Source organism: Phragmites australis, chromosome 24 (genome assembly GCF_958298935.1).
Source record: "Phragmites australis chromosome 24, lpPhrAust1.1, whole genome shotgun sequence".
Taxonomy (NCBI): Eukaryota; Viridiplantae; Streptophyta; class Magnoliopsida; order Poales; family Poaceae; genus Phragmites; species Phragmites australis.
In genome coordinates this window covers 4,290,979-4,312,030 of record NC_084944.1, presented here as the reverse complement: position 1 = coordinate 4,312,030, position 21,052 = coordinate 4,290,979, and the positions used below count along the sequence as shown (strand labels likewise).

At 46.4% G+C, this 21,052-nt stretch overlaps 3 protein-coding genes across 4 annotated transcripts; 2 read left to right on the top strand and 1 right to left on the bottom strand.

Annotated features, from left to right (window-relative positions):
• The first annotated feature begins 2,847 nt into the window (after nt 1-2,847).
• LOC133907704 (probable prolyl 4-hydroxylase 3) lies at nt 2,848-7,112 on the top strand. Of its 2 annotated transcripts, none has more exons than XM_062349774.1 (8): nt 2,848-3,246; nt 3,353-3,440; nt 4,497-4,594; nt 4,680-4,777; nt 6,093-6,222; nt 6,306-6,493; nt 6,593-6,689; nt 6,876-7,112. In XM_062349774.1, the coding sequence occupies exons 1-7, from the start codon at nt 3,002-3,004 to the stop codon at nt 6,664-6,666; spliced, it is 921 nt and encodes a 306-aa protein (XP_062205758.1). In that variant the 5' UTR covers nt 2,848-3,001; the 3' UTR covers nt 6,667-6,689; nt 6,876-7,112. The 2 variants fall into 2 exon arrangements, with proteins under 2 accessions (XP_062205758.1, XP_062205757.1); XM_062349773.1 differs by having other exon boundaries at nt 2,849-3,246; nt 6,866-7,112.
• An 891-nt stretch (nt 7,113-8,003) lies between these two features.
• On the top strand, nt 8,004-10,389 carry LOC133907915 (lanC-like protein GCL2). Its single transcript, XM_062350027.1, has 6 exons — nt 8,004-8,405; nt 8,527-8,705; nt 8,825-8,936; nt 9,093-9,209; nt 9,320-9,637; nt 9,816-10,389. The coding sequence occupies exons 1-6, from the start codon at nt 8,103-8,105 to the stop codon at nt 10,152-10,154; spliced, it is 1,368 nt and encodes a 455-aa protein (XP_062206011.1). The 5' UTR covers nt 8,004-8,102; the 3' UTR covers nt 10,155-10,389.
• Nucleotides 10,390-13,448: 3,059 nt separating this feature from the next.
• Nucleotides 13,449-18,179, bottom strand: LOC133907032 (protein STABILIZED1-like). The gene is made up of 2 exons (XM_062349016.1): nt 15,067-18,179; nt 13,449-13,916 (listed from the first exon to the last, which is right to left on the bottom strand). Exon 1 carries the CDS (start codon nt 17,960-17,962, stop codon nt 15,092-15,094), a length of 2,871 nt encoding a protein of 956 aa, XP_062205000.1. The 5' UTR covers nt 17,963-18,179; the 3' UTR covers nt 13,449-13,916; nt 15,067-15,091.
• Between the last annotated feature and the right edge of the window lie 2,873 nt (nt 18,180-21,052).

Genomic DNA, 21,052 nt, shown 5'->3' with positions numbered 1-21,052 from the left:
TCTTCAAAGAACATGAGTAGTGTCACAGGTTCAGCTACTATAACCGGCTCGACAACAACTTTCTCTGCAAATGCTGAACTCTTTGAACCCAGCGATTTGCAGGAGGCCATGAAGCATTCACAGTGGAGAGAAGCCATGAATAGTGAGTATTCTGCTCTACTCAAGAATGAGACCCGGGAATTAGTTCCACCAAGGAAGGGCATCAATCTCATTGACAGTTGATGGGTGTTCAAAGATAAAAGAAAACCAGATGGATCGGTTGACAGGTTCAAAGCTCGTCTTGTGGCCAAAGGGTTTAAAAAGCGGTATGGTGTCGAGTACCTTGACACATACTCTTCGGTTGTCAAGCTTATTGCTGTTCATATCATCTTATCACTTGCAGTCACTAAGGGATGAACAATGCATCAAATTGACATTCAAAATGTCTTCTTACACGGTGTACTACAAGAAGAAGTATATATGAAGCAGCCACCATGGTATCATGATCCAAGAAAGCTTAGTGACTATATTTGTTGACTGAAGAAAGCTCTATATGGATTGAAACAGGCCCCACAGGCATGGCATTCTCGTCTAACAGGGAAACTACAAGAACTTGGTTTCAGACCATCCAAAGCTGATGTCTCACTGTTTGTGTTTAATCAAGATGCAGTAATCATTTATATGCTGATCTACATGGATGACATATTACAGTGAGCTCAACTACTACTACCATCAGCAAGTTGATCCAAGAACTCAGAGATGAGTTTGCTGTCAAAGACCTTGGCCGACTTGAGTATTTTCTCGGGATTGAAGTTAAGCCAGAGCAAAATGGAATCTTGTTGTCACAGAAGAGATATGCTCTTGATCTTTAGAAAAGAGCAAACATGGAAAGATGCAATCCAATCTCTACTCTAATGGTAGCTAATGAAAAACTTAACAAAGATCAAGGTACAACACTGAAAGAAAAGGAGCAGTTTCAGTACCGGAGTGTAGTTGGAGGGCTGCGGTATTTAACCATCACTCGACCTGGTATAGCATTTGCAGTTAATCGAGTGTGTCAATATATACAGTCTCCAACTGATGTCCATTGGGTTGTAGTGAAAGGAGTGCTCAGGTTTGTCAAAAGTACTCTTAATTGAGGATTGAAACTACAGAGATCCTCAACAACTAATGTCAGTGCATTCAATGATGCAGATTGGATAGGGTGCCCGAATGATCGACGGTCAACTAGCAGGTTTGTTGTATTCCTCTTATCAAATCTTGTGTCTTGGAGCTCAAGGAAGCAACCCACAGTCTCAAGATCGAGCATAGAGGTTGAGTACAAGGCGATAGCAAATGTTACTGAAGAGATAATATGGATACAGTCGTTACTAAAGGAACTTGGTGTGTTTCAGCATAAATCGCCATTGCTATGATGTGACAACCTCGGTGCAACTTATATCTCACAGCCAATCCAGTGTTTCATGCTCGTACGAAATACATTGAAGTGGATTTTCATTTTGTCAGAAAACAAGTTGCACGTAAAGCACTTAAGGTGAGATTCATTTCATCAAAGGACCAACTAGCTGATATCTTTACAAAGCTATTGTTAAGGGCACTGTTCAGTGCAATCTGCCGCAATCTCAACTTGAGAGAACTACGTTTCGATTGAGGGGGAGTGTTAGAAATATTGTAAACATTGTAACAGGTAGCACTAGCACTAGTGAGTAGTGATAACGTCCATGGCTTAGTCATGGCGAGATTAGTAGCATGCTGACCGCGTTCATAGTCATCGCAGGCTCTGCTAGTTCTGTTAGTTGCGCATATGCAGCAGTTCTTCTTGTTTACAGGATCTCAGATGTAACTCTGTACTTGAACATCAGCTATATAAACAGCACGATCCCAATTGGATCAGTATGTCCGGCATTCTCTCATTCTCCCTTTGTTCTTTCATTTGGAGGACAAGAAGAAACGGTATGGTTTCTCGGGTTGTTCTTTACAGTATTGGTTGGTTGATCATATACAAATCCATATCGCGGAAGGATTTCGAGCCTTCTCAGTGCCTCAGCCTCCTGTTCGCCAATTACGTCGCGCCGCATACCGGTCATCGTTCGTCGTCGGCTGCTCCCAAGGCGCCGCGTGCCGGTCGCCTTGCCAGCGTCCATGGGCCTGCGTTGGAGGCAGCGCATGCCGGTCGCCTTGCTAGCGTCCATGGGCGCGTCGCGTTGTACGCGCCGCGCGCATTGGAGGCACCGAGCGCTACGCAACCCGTACGCGCAGCGATCGGCTTCCGTTGAGCGAAACGGGCCTCAGGCGTCTCCTGCGTCCGCCGTTAGACGAAGCTATCAACAAAACGAGCCTGCTGTTTCCTCAGCGGTATCGTCGTCTCTTGGCTCGCCGGCGCGTGGCGCTCGCGTTAAAGAAAACGGTCGTTGGTTCCTCGGCTGCATCGTCGTTCACCGATCGTCTCTTGTAGTTCACAACGGCGGAAGAAGAACCATTAAAAGAGATATGCTTTGTTCTTCAGTAGAAGGCGTCGGTGTTTCGAAGCTTTAATCTTATTTAAGTCCTGAAGATCATTTAAATATCGAATGCAAAAAATATTGTACGTGTTTAGTGAGCCGATAAGAAGAGGTTGATTTGCAAAAAATAAAGGAAGATATGCTCGAGGGAAAAATTAGAAATAAAGAGGAAGATTTTTTTGAGGGAAAATAAAAAGGTAGATAAGCTGGGCTTTGGTTGTGCTTATGGGATACGGCCTAGGTGGACTTTCGTCCCGTGAGATACGGCCCAGGTGGACTTGACCGGAGTGGGACCCACCACCTCCCCGCCTGACACGTCACATACCGAACCCGGCCGCGCCTCGTCGTACTACCAGCGCAGCAGCATCTCCTTCGCGATAAAAAAAACCCGCGACTCAGGTCAGAGAGAGAGAGAGAGAGAGAGAGAGAGAGAGGAAGAGGAAGCTTGAACCACCGGTGGGAGGAGAGAAAGAGAAGGAGCTGCGCCGAAGCGCACGCGAGGGTGCGACGTGGCGGTGGGCATGGCGGGCCGGGCGGCGGGGCGGGGCGGGAGGCCGCTGCTGGGTGGCGCCGGCGGAGGCGGGGGTGGGAAGCGGAGCGGGAGGCCGTCGACGGCGGTCGTGGCGGCGCTGCTGCTGGCGTGCGCGGCGCTGTTCCTGCTCCTGGCGCTCGGAGCGCTCTCGCTGCCCGGGGCCTCCGATGGCGCCGGCCGCGGCGCGGGGCTCGCGCGCCCGCGCCCGCGCCTCCGCAGATCCGCGTTCGAATCGTGCGCCTTTCCTTCTCTGCTCCTCCTCCCCGCGATCCCGCCGTGCTCACGTTTGCTCCCGCCGTTTCCTGTGGGAGGCTGACGCGTGGTTTCTTGCGTGCTGCAGGGGTCTGGAAATGCGCGGGGAGAAGGGGGAGCCGTGGACGGAGGTGCTGTCGTGGGAGCCCCGCGCGTTCGTGTACCACAACTTCCTCGTGAGTCCCTCGCCTCATTCGTTCTGGTCTTGGGGGAAGGACCGCATGCTAGGCTACGATGCGATTTCGCTTCATGTTTATGGTCAAGAGATCTCGAGTTGTTTGGATTTGTTTCGACTCTGTTGAAATTGTAGTTAAGCAATCTGTGCAAAGGTCAGACCATTAGGTGATTGTTTTGCTTAAATGATCGAATTAGCTTAGCCCTCTGCAAAATCCATTGTTCCTTTTTCAGTAACATGTACGGATGCTTCGTATGATCCTGTCCTGGAAGTGGTTGTAGTTATGATGTAGGAACACAGGATGGGATTTAGTGACGCTGTGAATGAGATACGAAAAATGTGGTTTTGATGATTCCGTTCCAGATCTGAGGGGCAGCACTACTGACAGTTTACTTAAAACGGCTATTGTACATGGGGATACGGCTGTCATTTAGCTTCATGAAGAGTTTGAGCAGAACCAGGCTGTACATTGTACTCCCAATTTGCAGTCAATATTCATAGTATCATGCAGGGTTCGATTCTGATAGAGTGGTGGATCTGGAGTTCAAAATCAGGTTTCAATCATATGGGCTGGATGCAGGGGCGGAACCAGGCCCTTTTGTTGGGGTCATCTGACCCCGACGGTTTTTTGCAAAATCAGCGAGAAATCACTGTTCTGTACTGTTCATCGCTAAGCTTGACCCTGGCGGCGTTCTCGGTTGGCTTCGCCCCTGGCTGGATGCCTCATGTTAAGCTTATCATTTGAGCTGATATATCACAGTTACTTCTCTCAGCAAATCATTTGAATGATTTTGTATGAAGAAGTTCATGATGGCAAAAACATCATGTTTGTTGATGATGAGTTTTCATAATATAAAATGAAGTAATTTTAGGATGAATCAATAAGCTGAAATTCATGTTTGTTGATGATGAGTTTTCATAATGTAAAATGATTTAATTTTAGGATTAATGTGATGTTCATATTCAACTGTGTTTTTACTGCGACTGTTTCCAATATTTGTTAGTTTATTACTTCACCTAACAATCAGGTTACGACTGAATTTTATGTTATTCCCAGTCCAAGGAAGAATGTGAGTATTTGATTTCACTGGCAAAGCCTCACATGAAGAAGTCAACAGTAGTTGATTCAGCAACTGGAGGGAGCAAGGATAGCAGGTGTTAACATTGCCAAAATTCTAATTTCTTTAGGGGATGTTACATCACCTATGATGCTCATTTTGCTTGATGGGGGCATATTCAGGGTGCGGACAAGTTCGGGAATGTTTCTTAGAAGAGGGCAGGACAAAGTTATTCGTACAATCGAGAAAAGGATAGCAGATTACACCTTCATACCTGTAGGTATGTAGTATTTACCATGGGTTTAAAGTTGAAGTGTTTGCCGACTATTCTGTGAATTTTTTTTATTATGCTCAACAGACATTGAATCACCAGCTTTGTTGTTTGAATGGTGCTGTTTAACATAGCTAACCCGTACATATGACAAGTTTTGAACTGTAACTCAAAAGGCAAATCGGATTGAACCACCATCTGAAAAACTAAATGAAATTTACAGTCTCATTTTATTAAGGTGTAGAACCTTAGCTGTTCCACAAAGCGTAACTTTAAACCGCACTTTTAGGTCATACATACAGATAAAATAGTCTGCCTCATGGAATGACTCCAGAGTCCTGTCTACTGCTTTACTGTCTCTCCGACTCGCCAAATTGTACATCACATACTGTGCCAAAGACTGTTGACACAATTTACAGATGTACTAAATTGTGCACTACAGTATTTTTAATACATCCTTGAATTTTTTTCTTCAGTTCTGGGATAGTTGCATTAGTAAAATCTTGGAGGTTTAAATGTAATGCATGCAGAGTATGTTGTAGTACATGTCAGTTGTCAGGTTTAACTAAAAACTACATGACTTGGAAACAATGGATATGTACTAAATTGTGCACTCACCAGTACGTTTCCAAAACTTAGATTTTTGGAACGGTACCACATGTGCTTTTTTTGCTAAACGTGCATAGTTTGACATATAATTGCACATTTTTAATAAAAAAAGTACGTGGTGGTACATACTCAACAATATGACAAGGTACGCATGGGGTCTCAAGCATCAAGTATCAGCTCTGTTTCTACAAAAAAACAAATAAATAAGTAAAGCGATTACAGCAAAACCTGATGGCCAGCTTATATAAATAGAAATCACCAAGGGCAACTAGTCTGTCTTCGGCATTGGTTGTTATGTGCGTGAACAGTACCCGTGTGAGTTGTAGTGGCGAGTTACTGTAGCGCCGGTTAGAGATAAGGTTAGTTGTTAGGGATCAGATTATATTAGTTAGAGATAATATCTATGAGTTAGTCTTAGAGACAAGATTTGTTCGTTTTGATTGTTAGGGTCGGCTCCTATATAAAGGAGGGCACACCACTCTTTGTAATCAAACAAGAGAAATCGATCTAGTTCCTAGTCTCCTCTCTTATGTCTTCTCTATGGTTCTAAGCCTCCCTAATCTATAGTTCAATCCCTTCTATAGCAGCCCACTCGGCCCGGTTATCTTCCTGGAAAGAGTGTTTACCCTAACATTGATGCTTGATTATTTTCTAGTGCAATTTTGCTTCTAATGTCATCAGCACCTCTTTTTGTTGTTGCTCCATAATTTTGCAGAGCATGGAGAGGGTCTTCAAGTTCTCCACTATGAAGCTGGACAGAAGTACGAACCTCATTTTGATTACTTCCATGATGATTACAACACCAAAAATGGAGGCCAGCGTATAGCAACTCTTCTTATGTATCTGTATGTATTATAATATTCAATCTATGTATATGCTTCATTGATGACAATTGACATTATTTTTTGTGGCAATTGTTATTTACTAGTTCGGATGTTGAAGAGGGTGGTGAGACTGTGTTCCCTTCCGTGACAGTGAACAACAGCTCATCACCATTTTATAATGAACTGTCTGAATGTGCAAAGAGGGGTCTATCTGTTAAACCGAAGATGGGAGATGCATTGCTTTTCTGGAGCATGAAACCTGATGGATCCCTGGATCCCACAAGCCTGCACGGTGAGATTAGAAGATCTTGATGCCATGACATATTTTTCTACAGTTAAAGGGTTACACCACAACACTGACCCTTCTGTTTAACTGCAAAATTTCCTTTAGGTGGATGTCCAGTGATAAAAGGCAACAAATGGTCTTCAACAAAGTGGATGCGTGTTCATGAGTACCAAGTTTAGATACGAGAAAACACAGACCCGAGGTACTACTCAATTTTGCTCAGAAACTAAGATGGTTCTTGATCTCCATATGTTATTAGTCTGCCAACCATAAAAGTAGTGACTGGCCTCCACCTTGCACGTTCTATTATTCCTCTATATATTCAAATTTCTGAGGTCAACTCTGAAGATTCATTTCAAATTTATTGGATTTTTTCAGCTCTTTGCAGGTCATGCACCGGCTCAAACTTGCGGACAGTTTTAGCACATCTTGAGGGCCTCAATTTTCCAGAGGATGATTTACAGTTCTTTTTTCTAGCTATTACTAAGGCTTCGTCGTAGGCACTATGTTGTACATTAACATATTAGGCTGATGTCGTTCAGTGGATATGGACGGATTTAGTGTATAAAACCATTGCCTTTCTCATTCAAATCAAGATAGGATGTCTAATAGAGTGATTGGTGAACAGAGCATTCAATTTTATGTATGTGTTTTTGGGACATTACTTCCCAGGTCCGGACGAAAACGCAAAACTCAAGAAGCTTATACCATCTTAGGACGAGAAATGTGCCTAACCAAAGCAGGTTCACAGATAAGCATTGTCCTGAAGCTTGGATGTTTCTTTGTCTTAAGCTTGGATTCAAATAGCTAAAGCACAAAATTTCGAGTCATGAGGCCGAGCACAAAACCATTTAGAACAAATGAATGAGAGCAAGCACACCCCCAGTAGTACTCTGCTTTAGTAGTCTGAACTCTGAAACAGCTATAGAATTACGGGCCTGTAAACGCTGCATTGCTGCACTAACTAGACAGCAAGCCATGCATGGTGAGTGTTTCTCGGTGACATAGAAACGCACGTGCGTCGTATAGCAATTTCGTGAGAGGTGCACAGGTTGTGTCATTGTGTGTAAGCGTGGTGTGGCTGTGCAGCGGTATGTCCTACAACTCGAAAATTTTATTATAGTATACGAACCTATGGCTTATCAGTACTGTTTATTTATATTAAAATTTATATTAGATAAGTATATAAAGAAGTATGAGGTAGGTGCATGAATGAGTATAAGGTTAAAGGAATAAGCAATTTAAATAGAACATATGTGTGTAAAAACACGAGAAGTTATATTTACTGTAAATTTTTATTTTATGGCAAAGTTCATGCCTGAGTCATACTCGTGGGTTTGTAAGCATGGTGCAGGTGTGCAGTGGCGTATCTACGTCATTTGCAATAAATAAAAACTTTCGCTCAAAGAAAATGTGATACAGCAGCTTACCGGACTCTCACCGTCACTGTCACGGAGGCGAGCCGCACGCAGCTCGACCGCTCGACCTCGACAGGTCGGAAAGGGTAATCTGCGGCGCGTTCCACGTGTTGCTGGGAGCGCGCGACGGACGTGCCAGCGCCCGCGGCGTCCAGCGAACTCGTCAACATTTTTTATAACCCGACGCCGCGGCAGACATGGGAAACGGCGGTTGGGTTGGCGAGAAGACGAAGGCGAAGGCGACGGCAGGACTCCCCGGTCGCGAATCCTCGTGCGCCTCCTCCTCCTCCTCCTCGCAGCACGCGTCGAAGCGGCGTCGGAGCCTGCGCGGCGAGACCATGGCCGACCGCTTCTTCCCCAACGACTTCCCCGACTTCGTCGCCGAGGCTTCCGACGGCGACGGCGAGGGTGTTGGTGACAAGGCCACGGGGCTCATCTCGCTTCCCTACCCCAGGCTCGCTGACCGGCTCCTCCGCGCCGCGCTCCGGCTCAAGGATAAGGCAAGCCTCTCAATCGGTGTGGCCTGTGGCTTCTGGCCGAGTGGCCGTCCGTCCGGGTTTGGGCTCGGTTGGTTTCGCGGCGCGCGCCAGGTGCTCGGCTGATTGCTCGGCTCCCCTGCAGGTCGTGGAGGAGACGTGGGCCAAGGCGGGGCGGCAGGTGACGGACTACACGCTCTACACGGGCGGGCTCGGGACGGCGCTCCTGCTGTTCAAGTCGTTCCAGGTCACCGGCGACCGCGGCGACCTCGCCCTCGCCGCCGATATCGTCCGGGCGTGCGACGTGGCGTCGCGGGGCCTGCCGTAAGATGACTGACTGAGCACTTTCTTGCTCATGTTTTGTACTGACTGTTTTGATTGGACCTTTCTGGTAGTGGTTGATAATTATATGAAGGGGTGTGGCCTGGGTGTGTAAAGCGCAGGTTCTTGACGTTCATCTGTGGGAGGGCCGGTGTGTGCGCTCTCGGAGCGGTGATCGCGAAGCATTGCGATGATCAGCTGCTTGTCACTCAGTATCTGAGCTCGTTTGATGAGGTGAGGCTTCTGATAACCATAATTTGTGTTTTTTAATCAACGAGTTAACTTTTATGTGCAATGGGGGTTATTGCCTACATGTCTGTAGAACAACAGATGGTATGCTTGGTGTTCCTATTGTTGTAGACTGAGCTGTTTACACTTGTAATTTTGTAGATAACGGTCACTGAGAAAGTTCCAAATGAGTTGCTGTATGGAAGGGCCGGGTATTTATGGGCTTGTTTGTTCTTGAATAAGCATCTCAGCGAGAAGACGATCCCCCTCGAGCACATTGTATGTTCATGCTGTAGTTCTGTTATATATTCTCTTTCAGAGTTCTTGTTTCCAAAGTTATGTGAAAGGAATTGGAGATCTTATTGGATGAAACCACCTCAACTGTGTAGAATTCTGTGGCGAAGGACATCATTAAGGAGGGAAGAAAGCTGTCGAGCAAGGGGAGTAGTAGCCCGCTGATGTACGAGTGGCACGGGAAGAAGTACTGGGGTGCTGCCCATGGTCTTGCTGGAATCATTCACGTACTCATGCACACCGAATTGAGGCCAGATGAGCAGGATGATGTGAAGGACACTCTGCAGTACATGATCAAGAACCGGTTTCGTAGTGGTAACTATCCCTCAAGTGAAGGCAACGAATCAGATCGCTTGGTGCATTGGTGTCATGGTGCCCCTGGTGTTTCTATTACTCTAGCTAAAGCTTATGAGGTGATTGCTGCATCTGTTTACACTTTCTCTACCGCTTCTCCCATGGTGTGTCTGCACGTTTAGTCAGTAGGTTTTCTTCAGCAGTTCAACACAATGTTTAACTGATGAGCTGCCGATTAATAGCTGGTCTAATAATCTCTGGACATGGTTATCATGAGTTGGTACATTTGTATTTCAGGTCTTCCACGACGATCATTTCAAGCAATCCGCTGCGGAGGCTGCTGAAGTTGTCTGGAACCGAGGACTTCTCAAGAGAGTCGGGATATGCCACGGCGTAAGCGGAAATGCCTATGTGTTTCTCTCACTCTACAGGTTAACTGGCAACGTTGAGTACCTCTACCGGGCAAAGGCTTTTGCTTGCTTTCTTCTAGAGAAAGCTGATCAGTTGATCGCTGAGGGGGCCATGCACGGCGGTGATCGGCCATTTTCGCTGTTTGAAGGGAAGGCTGGGATGGCATACCTCCTTTTAGACATGGTTAACCCATCTGAATCTAGGTTCCCGGCATATGAACTTTGAGAGACCCAACCCGTACACGTGTCTTGTGAATTGTGAGGCTCAGTGATCCATAGATCGGAAGAACGTGTGTTGTGTTTTCTTGTCTATTATGTATTGTGTACCTTGGACCTTGATGGCGCTTGCTATGTTTGTACTAAATTTTAGTGTTCCTGATGTTGCGAACTTGATCTTCTGTAACTGTAAAGTATATGTGTGAAAGGATTCTGGCAATAAGGATCATATTTATGCCGGATAATGCCTCTTTAGCCTTGTACGACGACATTTTGAAAATATGAAGGGCAATAGGGCTCACATATGTGATATATATATATATATGTATACACACATATATACATATACTTGCTTAGGTGCAGAATAGATTTGCATTGCGCCTAGACCGCGTCCATCCACAGTGCGCACTCTTTGTCACCCCCATCGCTTGTGCCATAAGAGGGGTGCTGGCTGCTGCTGCCGGCCTGCTCAAAGCTGAGCATCGACGAGCTGGAGCTAGCGTCAGAAGAGTCGTAGCCAACCCAGTCGTAGTAGTCGGCCGAGCTGCATCGGCCTTTGTAGTTGTCGTAGAAGGTGAGCTGCAGGGGCAGGGCACCGTTGGCGTCGACGTCATGGTCATCGTCCCCAACAATGTCGTGGTAACCGAAGAGCTCAGGCGACATAGAAGAGGGCTTGTTGTCTTACCTCATCGATCAGAACTGCAGCGGCTCCTGTGACATCGCAATAGCGCACTTGCTGCTTGCCTAACGAGTCATCTAATCACTCGACTGCTTGATTACCTAGCTGCTAGCTTGCACTCTTTCACTGTCTACGTACTTTGAAGTAGTGAGTTAATGTTTGTGAACAAGTTACGATCACATGATAAATAAGTACATAATTACGATCAGAGAAGGTACCGAGTTACGATTGGAGAAGATACCGAATTAATCATAATTACGACCAAAGAAAATACCAAATTACGACCAGAAAAGATAACGGGTTACGACCAGATAAATTGCCTCCGTCTGGACAAAGAAAGTGAAATTAAACTCGCAAGTGAGAGGACCCATCGAGCCGCCGAGGGGAAGTTGTCATCAAAAGGAAGACCAGGACAAGAACCTGAGCTTCTGGCACAACAGGACAGGAGACCCGTGATTACAGACCAAGTTTAACATGATAGTGTAGTGTAGAAAAATTGAACAGGGTAGTGCAGGTTCGTTTGCAGACCAAGTTTGACATGAGGTTGGCCTCAAGAATCGCAAGGTTCCAATCAGAAGAAAGATAAAAGGTTTCGTAGCCCTAATCTGGGAGGTGGCCGATCAATGGTGCAACGCTGGGGCTGCCCAACTGTCTGTTCTTAGGGCTCATCTTCGGAGATACGGACCCGTTTTCTAGCCAATGTTTAACTTGCGCTTTTAGTTGTTTACCTTTTTTAATTAACATGTTGGGTACTTTAGTCCCTGGTATGGGGACATGGTGTAACCTATTGTAACATTGTTATCTCATTCGTCTTAATATAAAGATGTATAGCTCTCCTACATATTCGAGAGAAAAAAAAACCACAATTACAGCAGAAACTTCAGACACTCCAGCCACTGTGTTACTTGAATGCGGATTGGCTTGCTGCCACACACCTTGTAGACGTCTTCTGCCCTCTATAGTCTACGGCCGTCTAATGCTAGACCTAAGAGACCTGTTCATTACGCGTGCTCAGAATTGAACAATAGATCATGATACGTATCATCTTAAGTCCCAGGAAAATTAATGTAACAGTCTAGTAGCCCATACCTAGAGACTATGGTGCCGGTACCGTGAGTCGTACACCAGCTGAGCAGAATACCAAACAGAACATCTGCCGATCAAACCCCCGTTAAAAATAGCCTCTAATAAAGACTTCAGGTTAACGGGTCTGGCTCTATAAAAAAAAGTGCTGAGCCGCAAACTGGGCAATAGCTCAATTAGTTAGTGTCTCTAATAGAGATAACGCCACCGGGCTCGAACCGGGACCTGGGGCGGAGCTTCCTTGTGACCAAAGGTAGTTATGGCCCCCTTACTCTCCGTCTATTCTGTCCAAGTGCGGTGCTTGCCAGACAACCGCGCAACCAATATATGCATGCTTGCCCCCACTGCAATCTTCTTGCTTAGCTTGGCACCCCTTAATCCTCGTTAAACTCCGTCACTGATCGGGACACACCGGTTTATAGATATTTTACTAACAAACTGATTTCAAGTTTTCTGATCAAACAAGGTTCAATACTGCTCTACCTTAAATAAAAAAAAGCTCAAGAAGTCTCTTCTCGTAATCGAGAAAAAAAATAAGTGCTGAGTTTTGAAAGCGTAAAGCCATATTATAGGTAACCACAACAATTACCGCAGCATAAAAACAGGCGCGTGCGACCATCACTCTGCCGGGCACTTGGCGGTGCTCACGCCATCCCAAGCGGGGGCCAAAGGTGGCTTGGCTCGACGGGGTGCAGGGGCAGCGCGTCGACGGGATTGACAGCGCCGGCCTCTGCAGCGACGACGGTGTGACGGGTCTCGATCGTATATCCTGATGGGCGCTGCACACCACCAGGGGATCGCATCGATCCGGACCGTGCTCTCGCACACTCCATCCAACCACCGCTATATTGGTGACATGCTCTCGATGATCTGCTGCAGCCTGCGGGCTTCGTCGCGTGCCTTCACCGCTGTCCGCGCGCGTGTACGCTGCACATCGCTGTCCTGGTGCGTCGCCGGCGTGTTGACGGGTCCGGCGAGGAATTCTGGGCGTCCTTCTACGTCATGGATGCAAACTCGCAATGATGAGGTATAATGTATCATCAGTTGCTTGACAACTATGACGAGTTTCTCTGTCTGTTAAGTCAGCACCTGCATCTCCATTGATCTAGCTAGTACGAGGAATATGACGAGTTTCTCTAACTGTTAGTCAGCACCTGCATCTCCATTGCTCTAGCTAGTACGAGGAATCTGGTAAGGCGTGCTCCAGTCTGCGGTCACGACCAAAGAGGCCAATCGCCATCGGAGTCCTCGCGCGAGGTGTTGGTCATCTCCCGCGACTTCTTTGCCGAAACAACGACGATGCACGTGCGAATCACAGGGATACAGTACGCAAAGCAACATGATTTACTGGTGAACTCATGAGATGATGAGTGAAAGGGGGAGTGTGTGTGTGCAAGAAACGGAAGGCCAACACAGGCTCAATTTGGCAGGAAGCAAATTGCTGCACAAGTCTAGCAGATCACAGCTGATCTGCTACCGTGAGTCCGTGACGACGCTAGCAGATACACTAGTTCAGCAGAAGGCCAGAAGCAGAATATCGGCTGATCAAGTGCATGATGATATCTGTCGTGCCGGAATCAAGTCAGATTATTATAGGTGACTAGAACAATTACACCGTTCGTGTGAAATAAAGTTTTTGTACTCGCTAAGTTCCATGATTTCTGGTATCTCACTGACTGCATAATAGCCTAAGATTGTCAATACAAGCGCATCTTGCATATAGGAGTCCTATTGAGTCCTATTGTCAATACGATGGATGTTTTTAACTCCATACGTACAACCCCATCACAACCAAACCACGTGATTCTACAAACAGAAGCTGATCACTCGAGACCGACCTGGCTCACCGTCATCATCAATAACGATAAGCTTCCTGCCTCAGGCAATGATGCACAATCTGTTCGGTGGTTGACACTTCAACAGAAGCTGGTCACTCGAGTCCAACCTGGCTCAAGCCCAACCTCTTGCTTCTTTCACAGTTATAAGAGTGTCAGCATGCAGAAGATAGACCTGTAGGCAGACGAAAATTTGGGAAACGGTTCTCTTAGCCAAGGAAAATATCCCACAGGGCATGCAAAATTATCTATCAAGCTCGTGCAGGAAAAAAAAATGAGTCCAGGAAGCATCAGCAGAGAAGCAAGAAAACTCATGTTTCAGTACAGAAATCATACTAGGAACAAAATGATGTTCACAGGTCTTCACATCCTCCTAGTCATTGCATTGATCTTCCATTACTCCCCAAGTGGGTCTCCTAGACATTTCATCGATTTTCCATTGTTCTCCAAATGGACTTGAAAAGGGATCGACAACAGTTTAACCATTTCGATTCAGTGCAGAAAGCATAAGTGCACAGGCATTGGTTTGGGTAATAATAGCCCAGCAGTTCCAGTGGTGAAAACGCACACTCACAGAAGCTAGTTAGAAGCACCTCTCTGACTGGTTTTTTTCTCACCAGAGTATTAGTAAACCAAACTGTTAGCGGTACTGTATGTTAACCTAGAACTACTAGGTGTCAATCTCTACACAACTCTGTTGAGATAAGACTGCTGCCTGTCAACCTAAGCAGTAAAATGAAACCATCTTGTTCAATTGACATATATGGCAAACAGATGAAGGTGGTTAAATATTTCCTTCCAGCCTTACAGAACCTTAGTGTTGTGCGATACAACAACAATAACAACCTTTTTCCCAAGCAAGTTGGGTAGGCTAGAGATGAAACCCACAAGATCCAACTAAAAAGATGATGAGAAAATAATAATGATAAGTGTTGTGCGATAATTGATAATTCATAATAAATGGTAGACTAAAACTAAGTCAAGTCACAACAGTAGAACTTCCGCATCAAGCTGGTTGCAAACAATAAAGCATCAACAGAATCTGTCTACACAGCTTAACATAGAGTTTTGGTAACACTCGAGACTTGACACACAACGAAGCTAGATCTAAAGCATGATAGAGGTACTTAACGATACAAACAAAAACAATAATTCTGCTTGTCTTAAACCACCTACTTGCAACTCAAGTTTTGATGATAAAATATTTCTTCCAAAGTAAAACTCCAGACTGAACAATAAAAATGAAACACTAAAGGACCAAATAGAATTTTCAGAACAGTACGAGAATTATCAGAACAGTAGTATGAAACACATTCACCAAATACCTTGTAAAAATATGAACCTAGGAGTCTAGGCGTCTGCAGCATTGGGATTTTCTTCTCCATCAAGGGCCAAAACAGCTTTCTTCAGAAGGGCCTCAACTGACTGATGTGAGTTCTCGACAGCCTTGGTTATTGCTTGCCATTTTTCACCATGTTTTGGTTCTGCTGCAACACATCTTTTCAGAACATCCTTTTGTGTATCTGCATTTCCATGCTGAAGTTCAAATCTATAGTACAATGCCCAAAAGTCCCCAATATCAGGAGCAAGAGTAACAGCCCTGTTCAACCAACTCCTGGCTTTATCGACCTTCCTGTCCTGCCAGAAAAGCTTGGCCACAGCTGCAATGACATGCGGATCATGATCACATCGCTTTATAGCATCTGAACTCTTTCCTTTACGTTGAGGGCGTGGCACCATCTCAATAGCTGCAGCCCACAGAATACCACTTGTTGGACACTCTTGTAATGCCTTAGCCAGTAGAGAATCAGCTTCCTTTTTGTTCCCGTTCCTCAATTCAGCTCGAATTGCTGCAAGCCAGAGTTCAGGCGTAGCTGGGTTCTTCTTTCTTGCCATAGTGAGAACAGCACGCGACTTGCTCAAGCCACTAATCTTCTCCTCTAGGCTAGCTAGAGAGAGCCAAAGAGGGATGCAATTGGGACAGTGCTTCAGGCCATTCTCATAAACCTCCTTGGCCTTCGCTCCATGACCAAGCCGGTCTTCCATCTGTCCAAGCATTAACCACAATTTGAAGAATGAGGGGAATAGCTTCAGACCTTCCTCCAACAACCTCCTTTCCTCACCCACATTCCCTAATTCCCTCTCAACAATGGCAGATTTCATCCAAACCCTCTCAGTGCCTCCTCTTTCCCTGGCCTTAGCCAAAAGCATTCTTGCTCTCTCTGGTTCATTGTTCTCAAACTCGAGCTTGAATGCAGCCAGCCAGATTTCTTCTGAATTGGGGATAGCGGCATAAGCTTCCTGAAGAATCGCCCGGGCAGCAGGCACATCTCCAGCCAACCATTTCTCCTTTGCAGCCATAAGCCATAGCACTTCAGCTCGTGGATTGTAGTTAACAGCCTTCTTTAGAAGGGCATCAAGTGAGTCCCTAGTCCCGTGGCTCTTCTCAAGCTGAGCTGCTTTCAGCCAAATACTCTTCTTTGTAAGGAATACAGTAAGCGCATGTGCATAGATGGCACGAGCTGTTTCAATTGAACCACGTTTCTTGCATTCCTCAGCATCAGCAACCCATGTGCGCTTCCGATCCTCATCATCAACACCAATGCCAATAGTGTTCTTCACAATAGCCTGGCAAGTCAAAACAGATCCAGCACGCTCCGCAGCTTCTGCTTCCTTTAGCCACACCTCCCTGTCAATATCCATTCCTTCTCTCTGTAGAGCTCTGATACCTCTCTCAATCACCTTGCTGACTGATTGTGTGTTCCCATTAGCCTCCTCCAGCTTCGCAGCTGTAATCCAAATGGCAGGTTCCTTGGGGAGCTTCTCCCTCGCCTTGTTAAGTACCTTCTTTGCTTGGTCATAGGTCTCCAGCCTCGCAAGGGCAAGCCACAGCTCAACATGCAGCGGGCAACACTCTACAGCCCTGTGAAGCAACAGCCTTGCATCTTCCTCATTTGCAAGCTCGACTACAGCCTTCCACAGACGAACTGAATCAGGAATGTGCTCCAACCCTTTCCTCAACACCCTGCTCTTATTCAGATCACTAGTCTCTAATTTTGCTGCCTGCAACCACAGCTTCACAGAATTTGGAATTGCCTTCACACCCCTTGCAATCACTGCCTTTGCCTCATCTGGACTAGCCAAACGGCACGCTTCAAGCCAAACATCCTCATTCTTGGGACACTCCTCGCAGCCATTCTGGATGAGCTGCCGAGCAGCCTGAAGCTTTCCAGCAATCTCTTCAAGCCTAGCAGCAGCAATCCAACCAGGTGGGTGCTTAGGGTTCGTCTGTGTCACTGACTTGAGCAGCAGTCGCGCCTTCTTGATATCAGAAATCTCAGCATCACTAGTAATCTTCATGCTTTTGAGGTCTGTCAAGTACCCCTTCGGGTCAACAACAGTAAGCCCAGAAACTGAATCCGACAACCTATCCAACTTCAGCGAAAGCACAGTGCCACGACCCTCGCCAACGGCTGTCAGATCGGTAACTGGCGTCTGTGCCCATGGCGTCTCTGTGCCACCAGCCGCACGACTCTTGGGGTCAAGCGCCGTGACATGCTCTTGCTCCTGCCGGGCCTTCTCAAGCAGGGTGTCCGGCACGGGCACAAAGCTCTCGAACCGCTTCTTCTTGTTGCGCAGCGAGTAGTCCCCAATCTCCGGTATGCTCTCCCACTCCTGCGCAGACAGATCGGCCAGCTTCCTCTTCAGATCAGCAAACTGCTCGGTGATCTTAGGGTTTGACGCACGGTACTTCTCAATCTCCTGCTTGAGCCGCGCCTCGCGCCTGTCCTTGCGGCGCGAGTCCATCCTCTTGTCGATGCTCTCCCACACGGCATCCGCCTCGCGGTCGTCGTCGTCGTAGTCGGCGTTGGAGAAGAGGCCGGCGTCGTTGCCCTCAAACTCGTCGAACTTCTGGTTCTCGTCATATCCCTTCTCCTCGTCGCCACCATCATCATCGCCATCGTCCTCTCCGGGCGGCTTCCCGCGGCCGCGACCGATGGCGGGGGCAGCCCCGGCTGCGGAAGCCGAGCGGTCGGGCAGGTCGGGTGCCGCGCGGGCCGGCCCGATATCCGAACGGGTGGTGAACCCGGTGGCGCCACGGCCGAGGCCCGCGACGTAGTTGGGCGGCGGCTTGGAGTTGAGGAAGTCGTACCGCACGGGGCGGGCCGCCGGCGGTGGCGGGGCCGGGGCAGGGGTTGGGGTCGGGGCTGGCCCGGTCATGCCGCCGTGGAGCGGGAGGTGGACGAGAAGGGAGGAGGAGCGCGCGACGTGGAGCGAGGAGATGAGCGGGCACGGGTGCGCCGGTTCAGGGACGAGGCGGCGGCTGGAGAGGTAGAGGCTGAACTGGTGCGGCGGGATCCCCGAGGCGCGGGAGGCGGCGGCGGCGGCGGCGTGCAGAGGAACAGATCGGGGAAGATTGGGTGGAATCGTGGGCGGGGGAGGCTGAAATGGGCTACTTATTATCCATTTGGGCAACCTAGCCCACTTGAGATTCCTCGCAAAAAAAAACCCATTCGAGACTTGAGTGGAACTTCTTGAGTAAATTTTAAAAACATACAACTATTTTTATATATGTTATTAGATGATGATACAAGAAAAAATTATAAATTTTTACCATATGTGTTAAAATAGTCATAGGTTTTTTAAATGAGCATCAAAAATTATAGTTTTTTAATATGTATCAAAATAGTTATAGATTTTTTAAATTTACTCAACTTTTTTTACATTTTTAAATCCAGACTTTGCAATTATATGCATCCGTTTCAAAAAATACATACAAATGTTTTAAAAATATATGCGCCTATTTCAAAATGGATGCATATATTTGCAAATTTCGGATTTAAAAAATATAGAAATAAAAAACGCTTGAGTATATATATATATATATATATTGTAATTTAGTTTAACCTTTTGAAACCATGAACAGCAGCATGAGTATGTTTGTACTAAGTTACTCTTAAGCAAACTAGGAGTAGCTATTATAATTAGGTTTTAGAGTAAACCCTCTTCTTGACCTCAATTTGTTTGCAAGCCCCGATGTCCACAGCCCCAGCACATCTCAGTTTCTGTGATTCAAGGCCTTCTATCGCTTAGTAAGACTGTTCTTAATTCTTATGTCTTTCAATTACAGAACTGATAGATGTGTACTACATTGGTGCTTACTGAAAATAACATTAAATATAATTATTAAATAGATAACATTAAATGTACATCGAGATTTCAACCAAAATAGCTTGTTCGCTCATGTAGGGCCCTGTTTTGACATGGCTCCTGTCTTCACTCAAATTTAGAGTTTGAAGGCTAAAAGCATTCTTTAATCCTCAATTGGTTGATAACAAATTATAGCCACAAATTGACTCATGGTGTGTCTACGTTATGGTCATCCATAAACAAATGTTTCTGTTGTACCAGCCATGTCCAACTAACTTATATGCTCAATAAGTTTCAAATCACAAAGTTAGGTCCTATTTATTTATATTTTTATTATAGATTCTAGCTCAAAAAGTAAAAATAAATGATCACAATATAAAAACTAATTCTCACAATCAGCAAACCAAATTATACTAAAAAAATCCGTAATCAACTGAACTAGATTCTTATAATCTAAAGCTAAAACAAATATGTCCTTACAATACGAGAATACGAACTTGAAGCTCAAACCCAAAGTCTAAAACTTTCAACTCGATAATTCAAAACTTTCAACTTTCAACTGGACAAAGACAAAACTTTAACTTGATGTATAAAAAATTAGAGGCATCACTCGTCCAGACAGCCGGGACCGCTGAGACAGGAGAAATTTCACCGATGAGAAACCAAATTGAGACGTGTCTTAGTTTGATTGTGATGAGTCGTTGACAACGTTGGTCTTGAGTTGAACCTGGTTGACATGAGTGTGTTTATGTATAATTTTGCTTATAGCTAACCATTGTTAGAAAGTATAATGGAATTGGTGTAAATCCTGATAAAATTACCTCACCGGATCATCCGGTGCTTAGGATTTTACATTTATCTGATTATCCGGTGTAAGGTAAAAGGAGCACCGGAGCATTTCAGCGTAGAAAGAAAAGTGGGAGTAATGCAATAGATGGTTTGGTGAGGGCAAGCGACGACACCTGTCGGTGATATGGGAACTGGGGGGTTACCAAATCCCGAGGTCAGGACAACACAGTATCACGTGGCGCCATCCCTCAGGGATCATCTCCCCGAGGGCCCGAGAAAAGCCAGACCCGGGAGAGGGTGATCGGGCCAAGAACAGTTGGCCCTCGAGTACATAGAGTTCCTCGAGGACCCGAGAAGAGCCAGAACCTGAAGGGGGTGCTCGGAGCCAAGAACAGTTGGTCCTCGAGTACCCAGAGTTCCCCGAGAATCCGAGAAGAACCAAGTCCGGGATGGGGTGCTTTGGGCCAAGAACAGTTGGTCCCCGAGTACCCAGAGTTCTCCGAGGACCCGAGAAGAACCAGGCTCGGGAGGGGGTGCTCGGGGCCAAGAACAGTTGGTCCCCGAGTACCCAGAGATCCCCGAGGACCTAAAAAGCCCCTTGCCGGTGGACCCCACAAGAGCTCCACGGTGAGGTGTCAATCGGTGGGAAGCCTAATGCTGCATTTAAAGGGGAGCATGGCCGGTCACATCCAACCACTCCCCCCACGCCTGTCGTACTGAGTACGTCAGTCCTTACCACCGCCTGGCAGAAAGGCGTGTGGATATTTAATGTGACGGGTCCCATCGCACGTCACCATGCGGGGCCCATAAAGGAAGACGGCTTGAAGATATCGTCGTTGGGCTCGAGGCGTATCGCCTGTCGCACTGCCGCGTCAGACCGTGTCAAATCTGCTCTGATCGGATGGGCACGCGGGGATATTCAACGGCTAGCCGGTGGGCCCCCCTCCTGCACCTGCTAAAGTTGGGGCGTAATGACCGATGGGACCGTCAAGGGTGCATTTTCAACCCTTGTAACATCAAACTGTAGACCCATAATGGTTATTTTTTATTTATGATTTACGGGAACTTGTGCCCTCGATCTGGGCACATCGAGCCTCCCCCGGTAGGATAAAAGGGGAGAGCACTTCGTAGAAAGACAAGTTTTTAGCAATCGAGAAGCAAGGGCAAAGGTTGAAGCTTGAAGCAAGTTAGAGGTTCTAGAAGGTTGAAGTTAGAGGCTAAGTTACAGATTGAATAAGCTCAGAGAGATCGGCACTTGAAGACCGAAGTTCAAGACTTAGACAAAAAACCTTCTAACACAGAGATCTAGAGAAAGGCATTTCAAGAGCATTAATAACACACCAGACACACAGGAGTAGGGTATTACGCATC

Coding starts and splice junctions, on each gene's coding strand:
- LOC133907704 (XM_062349774.1), top strand. CDS start 3,002: ATGGCGGGCCGGGCGGCGGGGCGGGGCGGGAGGCCGCTGCTGGGTGGC. Junction 4,778..6,092: donor TTACACCTTCATACCTGTAG/GTATGTAGTATT, acceptor ATAATTTTGCAG/AGCATGGAGAGGGTCTTCAA. Junction 6,494..6,592: donor GGATCCCACAAGCCTGCACG/GTGAGATTAGAA, acceptor AATTTCCTTTAG/GTGGATGTCCAGTGATAAAA.
- LOC133907032 (XM_062349016.1), bottom strand. CDS start 17,962: ATGACCGGGCCAGCCCCGACCCCAACCCCTGCCCCGGCCCCGCCACCG.
- LOC133907915 (XM_062350027.1), top strand. CDS start 8,103: ATGGGAAACGGCGGTTGGGTTGGCGAGAAGACGAAGGCGAAGGCGACG. Junction 8,406..8,526: donor CGCTCCGGCTCAAGGATAAG/GCAAGCCTCTCA, acceptor GCTCCCCTGCAG/GTCGTGGAGGAGACGTGGGC. Junction 8,937..9,092: donor ATCTGAGCTCGTTTGATGAG/GTGAGGCTTCTG, acceptor GTAATTTTGTAG/ATAACGGTCACTGAGAAAGT.